The sequence below is a fragment of the Podarcis cretensis genome (assembly GCF_951804945.1).
Source record: "Podarcis cretensis genome assembly, chromosome: 11".
NCBI lineage: Eukaryota > Metazoa > Chordata > Lepidosauria > Squamata > Lacertidae > Podarcis > Podarcis cretensis.
The window spans coordinates 26,332,627-26,353,566 of NC_137180.1; the positions used below are offsets into that span (position 1 = coordinate 26,332,627).

Genomic DNA, 20,940 nt, shown 5'->3' on the forward strand with positions numbered 1-20,940 from the left:
CACATTTAGCAATATTGCTTTTGGGTCCCGTGCCTCAAAGACAGATGGGTCCTGACAGTGGCCTTCAAGACATCAATCAACTATTTATGTCTGGTGTTTCTTCAGGAGGAAAATTCATAGCTGGCTCAATGAACACGTTAGACCTGTCTGTGTATAAGAGAACCAACATCCAGGTGGAAACAAAATGCCACTTAAATTAATTTTGAATTATTTCCTTGGGATATATTAAAATCAAACCGTACCCTTTAGTGCATGTCACTTACTTCCACCATATACTGAATTCCACCATGCTATGAATTTGACAGAGATCAATAAAGGTTTAATAATGAAAAATGATTTCACAAGTGACTGACAAATTTACCTTGACACACATACCAAATTCTTTAATTATAGGAGTGCAATGCACACACTTGCATTGAAGAGAATGGCAGTCACTTACCACATCAATCTCTATTTACTAAGGAGTGTTTTTTAAAAAAATATTATCAGTCAGGATGCCCCCTCGCATCAACCAGGCCTTAGGCTGATTAACATCCAAACACCCTTGTGAAAACAGGGGGTTATTGGTTAGTTTTCATTTTATTATGTATTTTGTGTTCTCGATTTGTATTTTGTATTGGATGAAGGGCGGTATACAAATTTAGTAAGTAATAATAATATAGAAGAGTTTTTCCCACCTCCCTGCTTCATAGACTTGGTTTTAATTTACCTTGTAATAGACCACAATATAATCAAATATTTCAGGTCCAGATATCTTGACATTGTTGGTTGGCTCTGATATCAGTCGTTGTCCCAACACCCCTCGCCCAACATGTCGAGGATATCTGCACAAACGAACCCAGTCAGGAATCCTGAAGGGCTGGAGGAAGAGATGGTTTGTGCTAAAGCATGATGGCTGCCTCTACTATTACAAACACAAAAAGGTAAGGCATGAGTATAATTATTTTGTTTGTCCATTGAGGGAGCACACTGGTAGTGGGTGTATCCAAATTAAGTACAGTTGTACCTTGAAAGTCAAACGGAATCCATTCGGAAAGTCCATTCGGCTTCCGAAAAGTTTGGAAACCAAGGCACAGCTTCCTATTGGTTTCCAATTGTGCAGGCATGCTGGAAACAATAGCGGAAGTCGCGCCAGATATTTGGCTTCCAAAAAACCCGGAACACTCACTTCTGGTTTTCAATTGTTCAGAAGCCAGAATGTTTGACTCCCAAGGCGTTCTGGAGCCGAGGTACGACTGTAGTGGGCAGGCCATACCCATAGCTGTCAACCTTCCCCTTTCTTTGCGGGAAATTCCCTTATTTCGGCGTCGTTTCCTGCTGCTTCCCGCTGCTATCCCGGATTTTTAGATATCCCGTAGACTCTGCCTGGGACAGGTGAGGCTGCTGATCCCTTATTTTCAAATCTGAAAGTTGACAGCTATGGCCATACCCTACTCTGTTTTTGAGAGTGCTCTCTTTCTCTCTCTTACACACACACACACACACACACACACACACACACACCATGCATTGGACTTCTGGGAGAGTGTAATGTTAGTCTACGTTTTTGGTTTGTTCCAGTTCACCAGACTCTGGAGCAATCTAGTCCAGGCCATACACAAACCTCTGGAGACTGGCTGCCGAGGCAGCTGGCGATATTTTGTCATACCTAATGCATGTTTTGATCACCATCCTTTGTGCAAAAAGTACATCTGGAACAAATTGCCCTTGTCAGAGGTTGGAACAGATCAGTTACAGAGGGCTTCCCCCTCCTTGCATCCATCCCTCTGTCTTCTCCCTGCCCACCCCCTTTTTCCTCTCCTCCCTGCCTTCTCTCCCTCTGAGCTCCCACCCCACACATGAAATAGGCCAAGGACCATTTGAAGAAACCTTGAGGATAGCAGGTTCCCTACCCCTGATTAAAAGGCTCTAATCTCAGAGGGTCAAAATGAATCCTATCTTCAAATGGACATCAGATGAAAATGGAAGGGAATCATCCAAGTCTGAGGCCTGTTCCTCTTCCCTCTTGCAATCTGAGGAATAAATTTAGAATACACCCTTATTTTATTTTTAATCTACTGGGTGATTGTATAATTAGTGATTGCTTTCCAAACTTGATTTAATTAATCTTGGCTTAAAGCAACTTACGTTTTGAAGACTGTCGCTAGGAGACACATCTTATTACATAACTTCCCCACTAAAATAAGCAGTAACTGTACAGGTAATGTAGCATAGACATTTACATTCAGTTGTTTTCTGTTTATTTTCTTTATTCATATAAATAATAAACTCAACAATGTTAGAAATTAGTTCACATTTCGTGCTGAGAACCCATCTTGTACTGAGTCCCTCAAAGAGCCAGTGTTAATTTCAAACCATATCCAGCAGGTGGAGAACTTTGATCAGAGATCTTTTTGAAAGTACTGGGAAAAGTCAATGTGTGGGTCCTCAAATGAGATTTTATCAGACCTGAGCGCATTTTAGCTCCCTAAACCATCTACTATCATGAAATAAAGGGTCTGTGTAATTGGAAAGAGCTGAAGTGCAGTGGTAGAACATCTGCTTTGTCAATGGTCCAGCATCTTCAGGTTGAGCTGGAAAAGATTCTTGCCTGAAACCTTGGACAGCCATTTGCAGATGGACCAGTACTTTCACTCAGTATATGGCAGCTTCCTATGTTCCTAATTGAAGCTGGATTCTTAAGATAGACCCAAAATATGACCTCTTCTGTGTGTGAATGGGTGTGCATATATGTTTGACAACGTGATTCCCCCCCCCTCTTTTTGCATACAACGCTAAGCTGTTAACAGGGCGGTTGTGTGTCACTTAATCTAAATAGTATGTTAAATGTTAGGGGCTAACTTCTTCACTTAGTCTAGAAAAGTGGACTTCCAACAGGTGGGTCATGACCCACTTCTGGAATACCACCTGAGGTGGGTCACAATAACAGCCAGGAGTGTCAGCTTGGCCCCACGACTGTGGGCACCCAGGGCTATGGGTGCTATGCAGCCTGCATGGCCCTGGCACCAAAAGTTGTGGGTGGCCAGCCCCTTCATGGGGAATTTTGTGGGCGCTTGGGGCCCCAGGGAGTTGGCAGCTGTGATAACAGCAGTAAAGGTAAAGGTAAAGGTACCCCTGCCCGTACGGGCCAGTCTTGACAGACTCTGGGGTTGTGCGCCCATCTCACTTAAGAGGCCAGGGGCCAGCGCTGTCCGGAGACACTTCCGGGTCACGTGGCCAGCGTGACATCGCTGCTCTGGCAAGCCAGAGCCGCACACGGAAACGCCGTTTACCTTCCCGCTGGTAAGCGGTCCCTATTTATCTACTTGCACCCGGAGGTGCTTTCGAACTGCTAGGTTGGCAGGCGCTGGGACCGAGCAGCGGGAGCGCACCCCGCCGCAGGGATTCGAACCGCCGACCTTTCGATCGGCAAGTCCTAGGCGCTGAGGCTTTAACCCACAGCGCCACCTGCGTCCCTGATAACAGCAGTACCACCAGGCAAATATATGGCAAAAAGTTAATAAAAAGGTTGAGAACCCACCATATGGGAAACCTCTGCAGAGGACTGCAGTGCCTGGAGACAGGCAGTCAGGTTGTGACAGCAGTGACCAGAGGAGGAATGACCGCTGGGAGGCTTGCAGAGAGAAGAAATGCCATGGGGCATCCAGACACCTTCATCTGCCCCACCTTCAATGTCTTTCCCATATCAGTCTCTACAGCCACAGCAGGCACTGTAACTCTCCAATAGTTTTACTTCACACACATACACCCCCAAGGTACACACTTCCAATGTCTCCCGAGACAGACAGATGCCAACACAACACACAGGTCCTGAGTTTGACAAGGTTGAAGTCAACCCCTCCAAAGAGTGTGAGATATGATCCATCACCTACAAAACATCTACTTTATATATGTGGTAGTGCTTAAGGAAACTTGGCAGTTTATCATAGTCTCCCAATATGTACAAATGAGGAACTGTGATGAATGGCTTCCAAACAAATTAAGATTTGGAACAAAACTTTACTCTGCTAAAACACTCCATTCCATTCCCACTCCTAACATGCTTTTTTATATCCCCATCAGTCATTCAGCACTTTATGAGTCATCATCAATAGTCCTCATTGGTCAGTTTAGGGAGTCTATCCTCTTAAGTCCCCCTTCCCCAATATTTAATTTTACTGTTTACAATTGGATTCAAATGAGTTATTGAATATTTATTTATTTGATATAAGTTGTTTATTTTAAAGTTATTGTGACTTTTTATATTGGATCAGATTGTTACTATTAACATTTGATGTTTTATTCTTATTTTATGTGTGTTGGAAGCCGCCCAGAGTGGATGGGGCAACCCAGCCAGATGGGCACGGTATAAATAAAAAAATATTATTATTATTATTATTATTATTATTATTATTATTATTATTACTTTTCTACAAACCAACCCTACTGATACCTTCCCTCTTGTGTGAGGTGTGATATTTTGGCTACATAAGCAATGACACTCATGTCTCAACACTGGAAACAAAGGGGATTATAAGGCCTTTTTATCATTAAAATGCTCAACACTGACCAATTTTTTGCTTATAGAGAGATTTGTTTGCATTTGCAAGTGCTTATTTAAGATCTACATATGTGTTTTGACTTTTTTTTTTTTAATGAAAGAGGCTTAGCCTCAGGACCTATACCTCCTGCTTCCTCTGCCTGTCTATTGCAGAGACAGGAAGTGAAAGGAGCCACAGCTCCCTAGAGAAGCATTGTTTACCACCAAGGAGAGGATTGGGACAAGTCCCAACATCCTCAGTGGGAAAAATGATGCTATCAGCATCTATTTCTGCTGGGGAGAAGGCCATTCCAGTATCTTCATTTCCAACCAGGGATGCTGGGACTCTGAGGCTCTTTTTTGTTGGTTAAGGTTGGTGTGCAAGGAAGTTGGAGCATCTGCTATCAACTTCAGTACCAACAGCTCCCCACTTCTCTTTGCGGGCACTTGGAAGGAGAGGCATCAGCAGGAGTTCACATTTGCAAGGTGACCCGAGTTTTGCTCACCTTGCAAATGCAAGCAGTTGTTCAAACAGGGGTGCTCCCATTTGCAAATCCCCTCCCTTTAAACAAAAACAAAACTCGTCACCTTTCTGGGCTATTCTGATTCCGATGTCACACAATATGAGAAAGGAGCAGCAGATGGAAGTCATTTTTAATTTCTTGTTTTATAAGTTTTACAATCGTTCACATCATTGGGAGCACAAATGTTGTTAGTTATAAGAATTGTGTTGTTTCATATATTGCTATTGTCTGTTTGTCAATTTATAGTTTGTTTATTTGATTGTATGTTGGTTGGTTAGGGACGCAGGTGGCGCTGTGGGTTAAAGCCTCAGCGCCTAGGGCTTGCCGATCGAAAGGTCGGCGGTTCGAATCCCTGCAGCGGGGTGCGCTCCCGCTGCTCGGTCCCAGCGCCTGCTAACCTAGCAGTTCGAAAGCACCTCCGGGTGCAAGTAGATAAATAGGGACCGCTTACCAGCGGGAAGGTAAACGGCGTTTCCGTGTGCGGCTCTGGCTCTGGCCAGAGCAGCGATGTCACGCTGGCCACGTGACCCGGAAGTGTCTCCGGACAGCGCTGGCCCCTGGCCTCTTAAGTGAGATGGGCGCACAACCCCAGAGTCTGTCAAGGCTGGCCCGTACGGGCAGGGGTACCTTTACCTTTACCTTTATGTTGGTTGGTTGGTTGGTTGATTGGTTGGTTTGCTTTCCTGGCATGAATGTATCTGTTTTAAAAACAATAAAGATATACAGTGGTATCTCGGGTTAAGTACTTAATTCGTTCCGGAGGTCCGTACTTAACCTGAAACTGTTCTTAACCTGAAGCACCACTTTAGCTAATGGGACCTCCTGCTGCTGCCACACCGCCGGAGCACCATTTCTGTTCTCATCCTGAAGCAAAGTTCTTAACCTGAAGCACTATTTCTGGGTTAGCAGAGTCTGTAACCTGAAGCGTATGTAACCTGAAGTCTATGTAACCCGAGGTACCACTGTATTTAAAAGAGAGAGAGAAAGGAGCAGCAGCAAATAGTCGTGTTGCTCAAAACTGTATAAGATTTCTCGGCGGCTTACCGGCAGACATTTCCTCCCAAAGGTAGATACATAAAACTCTATTTAAGAACCACACTCTGCATTACAGTAGGTGCACAAGCTCAGTGCCTTCAGGAGGCCCCAAGGCAAAGAGCTTGTGCAACTGCGTAGCAAAGGACAGCAAGAAAGACAGAGAAAGACGTGTACTTCCTCACCACAGCAGCGGGTCACTCAGACAATCTAGGTCAACAGAACCTAGTCTTATAAACTATTAATAGATGGTTTAGCCTGATTATCACCAGAGGGCGTTGGTTATCTGAAGATGTGTATTGCCTGGGCTATCTTATTATCTCAGTCTATTCTTTTCTAAGCCAGGTAAACCTAATCCCGCAAGTGTGGGTTGTGCGTACACAAGCAAGCTTCCCTTCTGTACATACACGTACGCCACTTGCCAGATTGACTTCCACATGTCCACCTGGCTATTACATACATGGCTCCCCTGGCCAGATGGCAGGGGAATTGTTTTATTTTGGGGATCTTGCATTCCACACCAAGTAGATGTTGCCAGCCTTGGGAGAAGAAAAGGAATCAAGGCTTGGAGAGGAATTGGACCCATCCCCTAAACTAATAATTGGTTGTGTAAGAGCTGAGAGCTTCCTAAGGAGCAGTTGTAAAGGAGTTGGCCAGTTTGGGCAACTAGCCATCCATAGGCTTTTTAAGCCAATGATGGGGAACCTGTGGCCTTCCAAATATCATTGGACTCCAGCTCTGAGACCCTCCAATTGCAAGGGATGATGGGAGTTGGAGATCAACAACATATGGTGGGCCAAAGGTTCCACATCTCTCTACTTTAAGCATTATCGCATGGCCTGTTTTGGCCCAGGGGGACAATATAGGGTTGGAGACAATTCAGATAGATAAGCATCAGTACGTCATCTAAACTGACACCCTGTAAGTCAGATTGAATATGAACAATTTTGCTTTTGCAACATAGATGCCAAACTCATCATAACAAGTACAAGACCACTCTATCTCTGCATGGAGCCAGCACAGATTCACTTTCTGGAACAGCTTTGCAAGTAATGGCAGCTGAGAGATACAATATATTCACTGTGATAATTGTCATAGCATTAGCCATAGTCCTTCTAAAACACTGTGTCACAATTGACCAGCTTCAGAAAGCATTCAGCACAACCTGTACTCTGAGCAATCTCTCTTGCCTGGAAGCCGCCAGCCCTTTTCAGACATAATGCTAAACCATAGTTTATGCTTAGTTGTGAGAAAATACAACCGTGAGCCTTTCCTTATATTATTGCCTTCCTCCTCCCCTTCTTCTGTCCTTCATATGCTTAGAAGGAGGGCAGGAGCAGGACAATGCTCTCCCTCCTGTGCTCTCCATCAGTTGGTATTCAGACGAATACTGATACTGAAGGTAATAAATAGCCATCGTGACTATATGTCCTTACAGAAGCATTGAATCAAAGATCTGTACAGTTGGAAGGGATCATGAAGTCTCATCTAGTCCAACCCCCTGCAATGCAGATATCATTTGCCCAGTGTGGGAATCAAACCCATGACCCTGAAATTGGTCTCCTGCTCTACCAACTGAGCTAAAGTTGGACTATAATAAATAATTTGGGATATTAATTTTCCCATACAGATTTCACCTGTTGTTGCCTCCACCCCCCTATGATTGAACCAAATAACAGTTGCAAGGTGAAAAGAGAGGGAGAAAAATATATTTAAAATTATCTTAATTTCCAACATTGCATCAAGAGCCCAGTTTATATAAAATACGTTTTCAGCTCCCTGGGTCTGGGCCTTTCACATTGTCTCACTCCCTGATGGAACATCCAAGCCCGTCTTCTTTCAAGCCCACGTATTCACTGCTAAGTCTAAGTGGTTTATATAAAAGGCTTAACTATAAATAGATTTAGGTCTGAGCTATTCCTCCTAGAGGTACAATGTGCATTTGCTCTCCATTCTAACAGAGAGCTTTATCCTCCACAGGCAGAAAGTCATCCCATTCTTTATAACCAGCCTGCAATCTGATTCCATTTGCAGAGCCTCTGTGAGGCCCATTGTGAGTGGATTGGTTTGCTAATTAAACACTATGGTTCTATCTAGGCTCTAATTCCACAAAAGCTTATGTCACAATAAATCTGTTGGTCTTTTAAGGTGCCGTGACACTCCCTTAGGCATGCTTTGTGTTTCCTCTTATTAGTCACTGATTAATTTTCTTTGCAGATGGAAAGAGCAATCTACAGGTTGCATGCTAGGGAGTTGCAGGACCCTAGATTGGAGTTCCACTCCTGTTTCCAGCTCAAAGTGGACTACCCAGGCTAGGCCCCTGTGGGCTGGAAGCTCACTACATTGTGAGCCACTGTACTGAGGAAATGGTTTGGGTACCACAAAGGAGTGGGGAGGGTAATGGTAAAGGTAAAGGACCCCTGGACGGTTAAGTCCAGTCAAAGGCTGGGTGCAGCGCTCAACTCGCTTTCAGGCCAAGGGAGCCAACGTATGTCCACAGACAGCTTTCCAGGTCCTGTGGCCAGCAGGACTAAACCACTTTTGGTGCAACGGAACACTGTGGCAGAAGCCAGAGCGCACGGAAATACCATTTACCTTCCCGCCACAGTGGCACCTATTTATCTACTTGCACTAGTGTGCTTTCGAACTGCTGGGTTGGCAGGAGCTGGGACAGAGCAACGGGAGCTCACCCCATCACAGGGATTCAAACCACTGACCTTCTGATCGGCAAGCCCAAGAGGCTCAGTGGTTTGGACCACAGCGCCACGCATGTCCCATGTGGGGAGTGTTGAAGCAATGTGACTCACACCCTCCTGAGACACACCCCTCACCAACCCTGCCTTGCACCCTGCTTGAGTTTCTTTGCCCTGAACTCTAATAATGGCTCTGGATGGAGGATAGAAGGAGAAGTGTGGCTGTGGACACAGGTGAATTTTGTCTCTGGACATGCCCACCATTGACATTTAGCCCCCTGGGATGCTATCCAGAAGGGAATGTGACTCTCAGGCTGAAAAAAAGTTCCCCCATCCCTCATCTATAACAGAGGCACCGCCTTGGGCCGAAGATTATGGGGGGCTCAGTGGCCCAGTGTGCACGTGGTGGTGAAAGGAGGTACATCATTGGTAGGAGGCCTTGCCCAGTGCCGTGTAACTTCAATGTCCATGGCTCCTCTTCTCTCACACTCAGGAGGAGCCTGCCTTTGATGCTTCGCTATGCTCAGTTTGGCTAAGGAATTTTGAAGGGGACTGGTAACACCTCCGCCCCCTAGAGTTGGCACACCTGATCTATAGAAAGCTGTTTGGAGTGGTCATTGGGAGATTCACAGCATGGTGTCACCAGTGGGCTGATGATACCTAGCTCGGGTTCTCTGTTACAGCTGAATTGGGTATGGTGGGGCAAGTCCTAAGCTGGTGCCTAAACAGGGTGGTGAGCTAGATGACGGCCAATAAGCCCAATCTTTAGATGGAAGCTCTGTGAGTGAGTGATTCCTGGGTGTACATGCCTCTTCTGGACTGGGTTGCAATCTCTCTGAAGGAATAGATGCACAGTCTAGGGCAGCTCCTTGGTCCATCTTTGTCCGTGGTGACCTCAGTGGCTAAGAGTCCCATAGCACTGGCTGCTATGCCATTATAGCTTCAGGGAATCATTCATTGGTAACCTTGGGATTGGACTATTGTAACATGGCACCCTACAACTCCCATCATTCCTGACCATGCTGTCTGGGGCTGATGGGAGCTAGAGTCCCCATCAATGGTCCAAACAGTATTAGTGATTCTGCATACAACATGGGGCAGTGGATCTTATTTGAGATTAATTATGCCACACTAAAAGGATCTGACCTTGCTTATGTAGTCTTAGACAAGCAGCAAAATGCTTATGCTTCTCTCTAATGGCTCGTTTGCATTTTTGAATATTTTGCAACTCTTGTGTTGCACAGCTGGACTGGGGGAGGCCTGGAATGGATCTGCATTTCTGCTTTTTCTCTGGCTGGATTCCTCCACCTCTGCCATCACCACCACCATAATATATGCAGAGTTTACAACAGATGGTGGATGAGAGCAGACAATATAATGTTGTAATGACTCAGATATGAGAAATCATCATGTCTCAAGTAAAGTAGACCTTGTGCTCTTTTTGAGAGAGAGAGAGCACAGTCCTCTATTTGGTGGGCTGTCCTGTCCAATATTAGGAATCATCAAAGGGGAGCTTGTACAGCAGACTAACAGAGTCTGTGACTGCATAGCACCTGGTCATAGTCTTTGCTGCCATGCTGCGATATAGATTTAATTACAGTTATTATTTCTACATTTATATCTATAGATATAAATTAGCATGTGCTTCTTTTCTGCAGATCGGTACCATCTTTTATTGTGTATTTGTGGTGCATTTCCTTATTTTTTGCAATACAAGCTCTTCGCTGAAATTTAGGGAGGGACTGCTTTGACAAAATTTGTTTGCTCTTACGATCAACAATCTGGTGTGAAAAGTAGATTGTGCCGAGACTGTTCCTGTTTCAGATGGTAAGATTGTCAGTGATGCTTCACAACAGAAGTAAGAAAAAAAGAGTGTAGTAAGAAAATAGTCCAGTAAATGCAGGGTTGAAACTGAATCTAAGAGGTCTGGGGTATAAGTTGGACGGCCTTATTGCGTAGGTTTGGCGAGCTATTTCCTTTCATCAGCCTGTTCTACTGGCTTGGTTCAGGTATAGCACAAAGCCATGGTTGTTTGAACCTAAGACTGCCCACAAACTGTGATTGACAAATATTGATTTAGAATTGCAATTGGAACCTGGTTTGAAAAACCACCATTTTACAAGCTGATCTGCACACCACTCTTTGATGTTGTGCCTGAATTCAAGCACCATTGACCAACCACAGTTAAAGTCATTACTGCGCCACAAGAGGCTGCTGTGCCGGGGAGATGGAAGTGAACTTATGAAGCTGAGCCTTGAGCAAATGAGAAACAAAAGCTGACAAGTACGGTAGCTTAAGACTGCTGTTTGCCTACTGTGGACATGGAAGCAAAAACCATGGAGTAGGTTCTTTAGTATGCTTAGCGCAAACCATGCGTTCCGTTTTGCATGACATCTGAACTCATCCACAGCCTCTTTAGGGAGTGATCTAAACTGGTGTTGGCAGTCAGCACAAAGGTTAGGGCACACAGCATTCCCATTGGGAAATTCTGGGAGTGAGGTTGCATCAGGAAACAAAATGCTTAGTTCATCAAGGGAGGAGCTTAATAGATCACACTTGCAAAGGAAAGTATGACCTATTTTTCACAGCAATTGCTATGTAAGTATATTAGGCATGTAGTGATCACATGCTCTGAGAAGAGTCCTCTCAGAGTTAAAAGCAGAAGAGCACAAAGGTAGTCTTTCCTTTTGCTGCAGGGTTTCACTTTTTCAGGAAATACTGAAGTTGGTCAAAATGAAAACCACAGCCGCTGGAAATTAAAGTAGGCTGTACAATAGGAAGTGTTGGAGGGTCAGTTCACTGCAAGCAAAGGGCTGGCCCAAGACATTTTGCTGCCTGAGGCAAAGGACCAGATGGTGCAGTCCATGTACGGAAGCCAACTGGACTGGAGGGTGAATCGTACATCGACAGGACAGTGTCCTTCGCCACACTTGAGGGCAGTAAGCTAGCTTGGGAGAAGCCCTGTCCTCCAACACTTTGTCGCCACTGCCCCTCTTCCCCTACTATCTGCTACCTGAGGCAACTACCTCACTGTGCCTAATGATAGGGCCATCTCTGTGAAAGCCCAAAATGATTCCCCTAAAAAAAACAAAAAAACTAAGTCTAGCATCATAGGAAAAGAACAGGACTAGAATGTAATCCTCTTGTAAAACATATCCAAAGCATGCAAGTATTTTCTCTTCTTTTTCTCACATTTGGGGGAGGTTAATGCATATGTTTCCTTCTAAGTAGAGCAAAAGGGATTGGGACAGCTGCAGTGAATCCCCTTGACTTTAAAGAGAAGGCATGATTATCCTCAGGGTCCCTCCTAACTCTACAATTCTATGATTCTATGGAATCAGCTTCTTTTGGGGAAATCCCATAGTACCTAGCTTTACTATGCAATCTTTGCATTTTAGATGAGAAGCAATTTGGGGAATTAAAGGGGATGTTTAGCAAAAACACCACCACCATGTCTCTTAAGCCCCCCGCGGCTTTTCTCAAAATCTTTTTTTCTTTTCTTCTTGTCTTCATTTCAGGATGAAGGAAAGTGCAGACCATTAGAAGTCACAAAGTTAGAAGGTGCTGAAATTGGTGTGGACAGTACCCTGGGCAAACCCTTTGTATTTAAGTGCATTCCTCAGACTGGAAACAGGATTTTTTACTTCTGTGCCACATCAAACCAAGAGATGAAGAGGTACACAATCCACTCACTACATTCCTTTCTATGTTTTCTTTCTTCCTAGTTCTGCAAAATGGATTTGCTTATTAAGGTCAATTGCATAAGCAGCAGGCAGTCTCTTACTGCAGGAGAGAAAACACTGAGATTTAATTAGGGTTACCACATATACAATTCTTCCCTCCCCCATCAGCATTCTGTTAGTAACTTGCATAATATATTATTTTATTTTGCATTCCTCTGGTTTTTTTTGTTGTTGTTCTTTAGCATAATCATTTAAGAAAAGCAGTCCTGGATGGACCAAACCAAAGGCCTCTCTGATACAACATTTTCCATTTATTTATTGCATTTAAGACGAATGCCTCACAAGACGGAAAACCCGCTAGACGAAAGGGTTTTCCGTTTTGGAGGTGCTTCGCAAAACGAATTTCCTATGGGCTTGCTTCGCAAGACGAAAATGTCTTGCGAGTTCCTGCGGGTTTTTTTTCCTCCCCCCCCCTTTTTCTAAGCCGCTAAGCCGCTTATCCGCTTATCCGCTAAACCGCTAAGCCGCTAAAAGCAGCTAAAAGCCGCTAAGCCGCTAATAGCGCTAATCCGCTAAGCCGTCAATGGGCTTGCTTCGCAAGACGAAAAAACCGCTAGACGAAGAGAATCGCGGAACGGATTCTTTTCGTCTTGCGAGGCACCACTGTATATCCATCTTTCCTCCATGGGGCTTGAGCTGATGTACAGTTCATCCTCACAACAATTCTCTGAGACAGAGGTTAGACTGCAAGTGAGCGACTGGCCCAAGGTCACCCAGCGGCCTTCATGGCCAAGTGAAGATTAGAACCCTGGTCTCCCAGGTCCTACTCCAACACTCTAACCACTTCACCACAGTGGCTCCCTGCTTGTTTCCAACCAGCTTCCTGTGGGAAATCCGCAAGCAGGGTATGAGGTCAACAGCCTTCACTCACTGTGATTTCTCCAGCAACTGTATTCAACCTGCTTTCAAGATTTCCATTTGCGCATTCTCTGCATATTCTATACATACACAATTCCTTCTCCTACTAGGAGACACCAATACTGTTTTGCCTATAGGTGGCTATGTGCATATTTGTCCTCCGATAGCAGAAGAAAAGAAGTATGGCAATGGTGGAGATGAAGAACATTTGCAAAATGTTTCTTCATACCAGTATGAGAAATGCTGTGAGGATGTTAGCACCTGTTTTTGTGAGGTACAGACTCCTGCCTGTGTTTGAAATTGGCCCTGCCAATTATTTCATCATACAGGCCTGTGTAAGTGAGTAGCTATCTACCATTTTCCTTAAAGGGCCACAAGGCCCCCATGCAGGATGTTGCACCATTCCTGTCAAGCAAACCTATTCTCATCTATGGTTTTTTTTTTCCTCCGTAGGTGGCTGGAGGCCATGGAGAAAGCTGTGCATCCCGTTCATCAGGTAATCCTTGCCAGAGCCTTTGTTTCTGTTTGTGCATCTCCATTTCTAATTTACAGAGGGTGACCTTAATTTGTGCATAGGCTCACCAAAGTCTACAAGAGAGTACTTGACAAGGGATTAAGTCACCCTTCTGGTCTCTCACATATGCCAATCCTAGGGCACATGCTGAGTGAGTACTTTATCTTCATGGCCCTCAGCTCTTGGCAGTCATTCATGGGGCAGGCGGAACCAACTTCAAGTGTTCTGCATGCTATTTGCAAACCAACAGGTGAGCTGCTGTGTGAAGCTGCCCTGCACTCTGGGATCTCTCCGTATTTGTTCTTTGTTAGCCATAGCAACAGCTTTGCTAAGCCATTCTTGAAAACAGAAACATTAACTCTGGTGGGGTATCCAGATTTGCAACTCCAAGCAACCCTTAACAAAGGCCCAGAATTCCTCAATAGAAAGAATATGCTTAAGAAGGTCTAAATCAGGGACAAGGAACCTCCAGCCCTCCAGATGCAATCCTCATCACCCCTAACCATGATGGTTCAACATCATCTGAAGGGCTACCCTGGTCTAAATGCTGCCAAAAATACTATATATACAAGAATATTAAAGCAGTCAGAACTATGCAGGATGTAAAAATAAGTCAAACATTGCTAAGACCAGGGGTGAAAGGTTTCTTCGGATAATGTGGTTTTAGACCATTTCAGCCTTTTAGCAATTTTCTACTGCTCGGGAAACCCATTATTTTTATAGATTACTACTTCACTGCTACGCTCTGGTTAAGACATCATTTTGTTTTCTTTTTCATTTCCTTTCACATGAACAGATGCAAATACAATCACATAACAGGTCTCATTAGTAATTTTTGCTTACAGTTTATGGTTTCTCCCTTTAAAAAAAATGTAACGGAATAAGCGAATGGTAAATTACAATCCTCTTTAGCCTGACAAGCCACCCAGAGGGTTGCTGTTGTTTTTTAGGCAAAATAACAAGAACTCCCTTTTGCAATGGACAGTGGTTCTCTTTATTGCAAACTCAATGGCGCCACACACTGAAGCATTGGTGCTATGTCATCCTAATGAGACTGAGAGTAAAGCATCTATTCCGCATATGTGCTGAGCATCCTTTCAGTCCTCTCTTTGCACTTTGCCACTGTACATCCCAGAAGGTTCACCGGCAAGGGATGGCAGGGCATGCACTTAACAGTATTTCCTGAAGTTAGCTCATCTCCTCCTCTGCAGGCTCATCAAGGCTCCAGAGGAAATAATGCAAGTTAAAGGGAAATAGATCATCAACATTGTATGGCTTCTCTCCAAGGTCTTCAAATGAGCAAAGACATAGGCTGCTTACCAATTTTGCTGATAAACAAGCACATTTGCTTTAGACCACCGAGGCTCAACTCTTGAGCTTCCATCTGATGTGAAAATGAGGAGAAATGACCTGGTTTGCAGCTTGATCCTTTTCACATAGCCACGCGTTTGTTTGTACATGCGACCGTGGCAACCTGATTTAATTCTCAAGAGTTTTGTTATTGTTTTCAGGCCTGTTCTGCATAACTAGGCATGGATATATGCACACCTTCCACTCTAGGTAGCAGCAGGGGAATTTTGAAAGATGTCAGGAGATAAACAATCACAATAGATCAAGCAATGGCCTTCATTCAAGCTGTTCTCTAAGTTGTACAACCTTCCAATTTCATATAAATGTCAGTAGGAGCCGTTGTTCAGTATCCTCTGCTGTGTGAGCAGACTTCCACTCATGCAAAGCACTTTAGTAGTACTCCTCCTCCACCTCCTTTTCCTTGCAAACTCAGCCCTCTGGTGCAGATTTTAGGTGTGAAGCAGACGAAAGAAGGAAGAAGTGCAAGCAGAAGGTCATTCTGCTGGTTGATGGGCACCAGTTGGATTGTCCTCTGTTTTTCTAAGAATCTTTAGAATTGTTTGTTTGCACACTCTGCTTCAGACAATGTTTAAGCAACTAGTGAGCTATTTGATTTATTATCTGGACTGAGTAGTTTTTATTAGCCTCGGGAACAAGTACCTCTAGCAAAGCCGTTTTCTGAGTAGCCCCATCACAGACAAGAACCACAGCTTAATGTAATGCTGCTCAACCCTTACTAGAGATGTTTGCAGTTATATGCTGAGTTGTGTCATGGCAAGGCATTCTGATAAGACTTCATTAGGGACAGCTCAAGAGTTTTGTGGAAACTTCAAGACTAAAAAAAACTCATTAAAGGCTAAGCTTCCACAGACTAGGGCAGGGGTGGGGTCTATGTGGCCTTCCAGTTGTGGCAGGGCTACAGCTGCCATCTTTTCTGACCATTAGACATGTTGGCTGGGGCTCATGGGAGCTGGAGTCCCACAATATCTGGACTGCTTGCAGGCTCCCCATCTCTGAATTGGAGTCTGTTCCATCAGATGCAGCATATGCAATATGTGATCATGTATTTGTTTGTGCCACAAGATACTTAATATATTTTGCTACAGCCAACTAACATGACCATTCCATCTAGAAGCTAACTTCAAAGCAAGCTTCAAGCTTTGCAAATGCTAACATCTGAAAACGGCGTCTAATGTTAGATTCCAACTGCATGCCTTTCAGGCCCATATATTAAGATGAATGTCAGATGAATGTCAGTGTAATTAAAGAATGGGTTCATTTCACTGCTTCAAGCATGCATTCTTTATTCTCATCCCCACCAGATGTATTTGGCCAGATACATTGCTTAGCAAATCGTCATTTGACATATCACATGCTACATTTGAAGGCATGAGACTTGAGAAATGTGCTGATTAACGTGATATCCAAAATCACCGTGAAGCTAATAACCAAAATGAGAAATGAGCATTAAAATGGGCACAGTATGGATTTATAGAATGCTGACAGCAGGAAATCAGAATTTAACAGGCCAGAGTATGCGCCTTATGGATTGTTGACAGATCTGCCCGTTTCACAATACAGTGGTACCTCAAGTTAAGAACTTAATTCGTTCTGGAGGTCCGTTCTTAACCTGAAACTGTTCTTAAACTGATGTACCACTTTAGCTAATGGGGCCTCCCGCTGCTGCCGCAAGATTTCTGTTCTCATCCTGAAGCAAAGTTCTTAACCCGAGGTACTATTTCTGGGTTAGCGGAGTCTGTAACCTGAAGCGTCTGTAACCTGAGGTACCACTGTATAGACTGGACAAATTATAAAATGACATCTTAACTTTCTAAATTCTTGCGGCTTTAAATATGCTTGGACATGTTTGTGTGCATTGAGCTCATTTAGCAACAATAAAAGTGGTCTCTTTACTAACTCCAATGTGCAGAACCACGTCTGGGTAGATGTCACCATGCACAACACAAGCCTTCCACCACTTGCCATCAAAAACCCGGAGTGCCTGGGACTTCTTCACCAATTGGACAAGAACAAGGACATGTGGGTTCAACACTACTGCATTCTGAAAGATGGCTGCTTGTATTTTTATGCCAGCATACGCTCTACACATGCCCTTGGTAGGTGGTCACCTTTCCTCCTCCTTTTTTGAAACCAAGTAGGTTTTCCTCCTATACATAATACAAAAATGCCAATAATGCAAAACAGGAAGCTTTAGTGTGGTGTAACCGTTAGAGGGTTGGACTATGATCTGGGAGACTAGGGTTCAAATCTCCACTCAGCCATGAAGCCGATGGGGTGACCTATGCTTTGCTAGGTCTACTTTCAGTATTCCTTCATTACATTGTTAGAGCTTTGGCCTGCCATTCCAGGGGTTCTGATTCTTACAGTGACTTTTCAAGATACAGCCACTTTATTTCGTTGTGACACTGTGCATTCTCTGCAACACAGAAATATTTGATAAAATGTCAATAAACAGCTGACGAGCAGAGCTAGAGTTCTTGGGAGTCGGTCAAGGAGGTGTAGTACACCTGATGTTATCTGGAGAGCCTTGCTCAGGAAAAGCACCTGATCTGTTAGGTCGCAGGAACCTGTGACCCATTTAGCCTCATACTGGCAGTGATTTCCTCTGGGTCTCAAAAGAGACGACTTTCCCAGCCCTGATTCCTGGGTTTCTTCTTCTTTTTGCTGGAGACTCTGGGGCCATCTGTGTGTATAGTGTGTCCTCTACCTTTTGCCTATTGTCCCTCTTTCTTTTTCTAGGTGGGATTTACCTGCAGGGATACACTGTGAGTGAACAGGCCCTTGGTTCCAGGAGGTCCGTGATTGAAGTGAAGCCACCTTCGGAGGAGTTTAAAACCTTCTACTTATGTGCAGAAAGCGTGACCGAAAACAAACGGTAGATGATGTGCTCCTCTTTCCTCTGAAATTCTTTCTCTAGCCCATTTCTCCCTGCCTTTTCACCTCCTTTCCGTAGTTGTAATGAGTGAAGTAGAGAGTTTTGAGGCTTCTGAGTAATTGTCTGGGTGGTTGACTACCTTTAAGTAGAACTGAAGTTTTCTATGAACAATTATGGTTCAAATAGGGACATTATTACTGTGTTTCTTTTAAAGATGCATTGAAGTAGAGGTTCAGTGGGAAAGCTTGGTGGGAAGGAAACTCAAACACCTCTGGAATAAGAAAAAATGAAAATAAGTACAACTGCCACATTAAGGACATATTTATTGTGGCATTTATAAAATGTGCACACAGAGGGGGGAAATGTAAACAGTGGAATTGAAAAGGCTATGAAATGCATTGTGTTATCTCTGTACAAAGCTCAAATATATACAAGATATAAACAGAACAACAGTAACGGAATTTAATGGCATGTTTCTACCTTTGCTATGTTAATTTATCACCTCTAGTAGAAGAGAAACTTGAGTCCTAAACCAATACAGTCAAATCTGCTGATAAATTCTAATTCCACCATTTCACAAGAGAGTCTTCCTTTAAAGCTCTCTTTGTGTGTTGGAGAATGGTGACTTTAAGGCCACATAAGAGAGTAGAAGGAAATGAGTTGTGCCTTCTTAAAATCTTAAAATCCTAATGAGACATCCATAGATAGTCAAAGATATCCATACATGACAATTTCATCACAGTAACTGAGGAAACAGCGTCACTGTGGAAGTGATCTATGCTAAGGGGAATGGTCCTTCAAACTTTTGATACATCACATATAGGGAAGTAAGAATGTATCATTTTCCATTCCCTCCTGTATTCATCACATACAGCATGGTTTCTATTCTACTGGAGTCAGTGGCAGAGCTTCATGCTTCGGCATGGGGGGGTGGGGTGGAGAGCAGGTGGGGGCGGGGCTGGCGCACCACCCACAGGGGCATGGCGCCCAGCGTGGGTGGAGGGCAGCCACGATGGCACCCCACCGGGATCGCGCTGCCAGGGGCGGTGCACTCCTCTTCCTCTGCCAGTGACTAGAGTTTGTCTTCCACCAGAAATGTTTTCGATGAAATAAAGAGGGGAATAATGTAATGAGAATATAATTTATATGGCAAAATTATGCAACTTACGTAATTTACACAGTTAATTACGTAAAGTGCATTGTCATTATGTTTTCCTCAGAATTTCCCACATCCTTAATCACAGAAAGAACAGGACTTATCCTGTCTTGACTTAAGCCACATTTTGTATATTAATTTCCAGGACTTGGTACAATGCAGACAATCCAGTTATCTATCACATGTCAAAATATTCAAACCACAATCTCAGTCAGTTAGTTATCCATTTTATTCTGAATCCCACAATGCTTTCCATGCCTGGCTTAAAACTAGATCAAAGAATAAGGATTTGTAGGAAGCAATATAGGAGTCCCCCCAAAAAAACAACAACAACAATCCATAACTGTTGTGTTGAAAACTAGAGCTACCGTCCGTTCCTCCTAAATAATTCTTTTTACAAAAACTTTGCCATGCTTCCAGTCCCTGCTACTTTTGGCAGCGCACTTGCTGTGATATGATTGTTCATCTGCCATATTGATGCAAGCTCAAGCAGTCTTTAGCTTGCAGTTATCCAAACACCATTCATTTAGTGACCAGCTCTGCCTATTCCTTTCTTCCAGATGGATCACGGCACTGAAAGCCTCAGTCAGTAAGTGGTTGCCATTAAACCAGGCCATTCAAGACTTCATGAACCGACCGTTGGAGGAGACCAAGATGTGAAGGGGAATCTAATACAGTCTTCTGTGCTGGGCTTCAGAACAAGTGTGTACCTGCTACCAGCAAATGATAATTTAGTAACATTTGATCATCACATCTCTCATAACTTACAAGCTGCACAATTTTGTAAGCAATTAGTAAATAAACAAAAAGCCCTTCGTGTGGATATTTCCCCGTTTGTTTTGTGTCTTTTTTTTTTTACTGTACCTACTACGCAGGAGGAGCTACAATTAGACTCATGCAATGTGTTGTTATGATCTTATTTTCAGTGTGGAAAACATCATTCTCTAAGGGTTGGGGGGGTTGCATGTTTGCTCTTGGGAGTTGTTATCCTGTGCTTTTACACACATTAAACTCAAATATCCCTGAATAATATTTTTCCTATTTTCCTCTGGAGTTTCAAGCACATTTGCAAGCTAATACTAATGGACAACTGCAGTTATAAATAGCAGCATATAATTTGATGTGCAGACATTTCAGTTGACTTAATTATAGGTATCTATTGTCACTATAACACATTGATGATGTTTTTCACAGCAGTGAATTGGTATTTTTCTCCCCAGATGTCCCTCTATGTTCTTGCCAAAATCATAAAAGCATTACCAATGTTATTTTTTTATGGATTTTTATGGATTTTGGGGGCGGGGTTGTTGTTTTTTAAAAAAAGCCATTTTGTTTGTTTAAATCAAACTTATTCCTTTGGAAAGAATCATGATGTATGTATGTATGGTGTTATTAATCATGAGTGTAATCATACAATGGTTTATCTTTATTGAAACTAGGCTATAAGGTTGCAGTCCTACAATCACATGGAAATATGCCCCATTGACATCTATAGAAGTGACTTTTAAGTAGACACATGCAGGACTGACCTGGAAATCTACAGTAAATAAGATTGAAGGCATAATGTTTATCAAACCAGACCAGAAATTTATGCTTGTGGTTTATCATGAAGCCCCTTTCCTGCCCCAGATAGGAGAAAATGTGCATCTCCATTC

At 43.5% G+C, this 20,940-nt stretch overlaps 1 protein-coding gene across 1 annotated transcript in view; it reads left to right on the forward strand.

Moving 5' to 3' along the window:
• Positions 1-20,110, forward strand: part of LOC307226583 (uncharacterized protein) — a 42,530-nt gene extending 22,420 nt beyond the window's left edge. Inside the window, exons 7-12 of the mRNA XM_079995313.1 lie at positions 745-923; positions 12,287-12,444; positions 13,823-13,865; positions 17,164-17,350; positions 17,994-18,129; positions 19,846-20,110. Of these exons, the coding sequence (XP_079851439.1) occupies positions 745-923; positions 12,287-12,444; positions 13,823-13,865; positions 17,164-17,350; positions 17,994-18,129; positions 19,846-19,945 (803 nt within the window). The 3' untranslated portion in view covers positions 19,946-20,110. The remainder of the gene's footprint in view (positions 1-744; positions 924-12,286; positions 12,445-13,822; positions 13,866-17,163; positions 17,351-17,993; positions 18,130-19,845) is intronic.
• Positions 20,111-20,940: the final 830 nt, after the last annotated feature.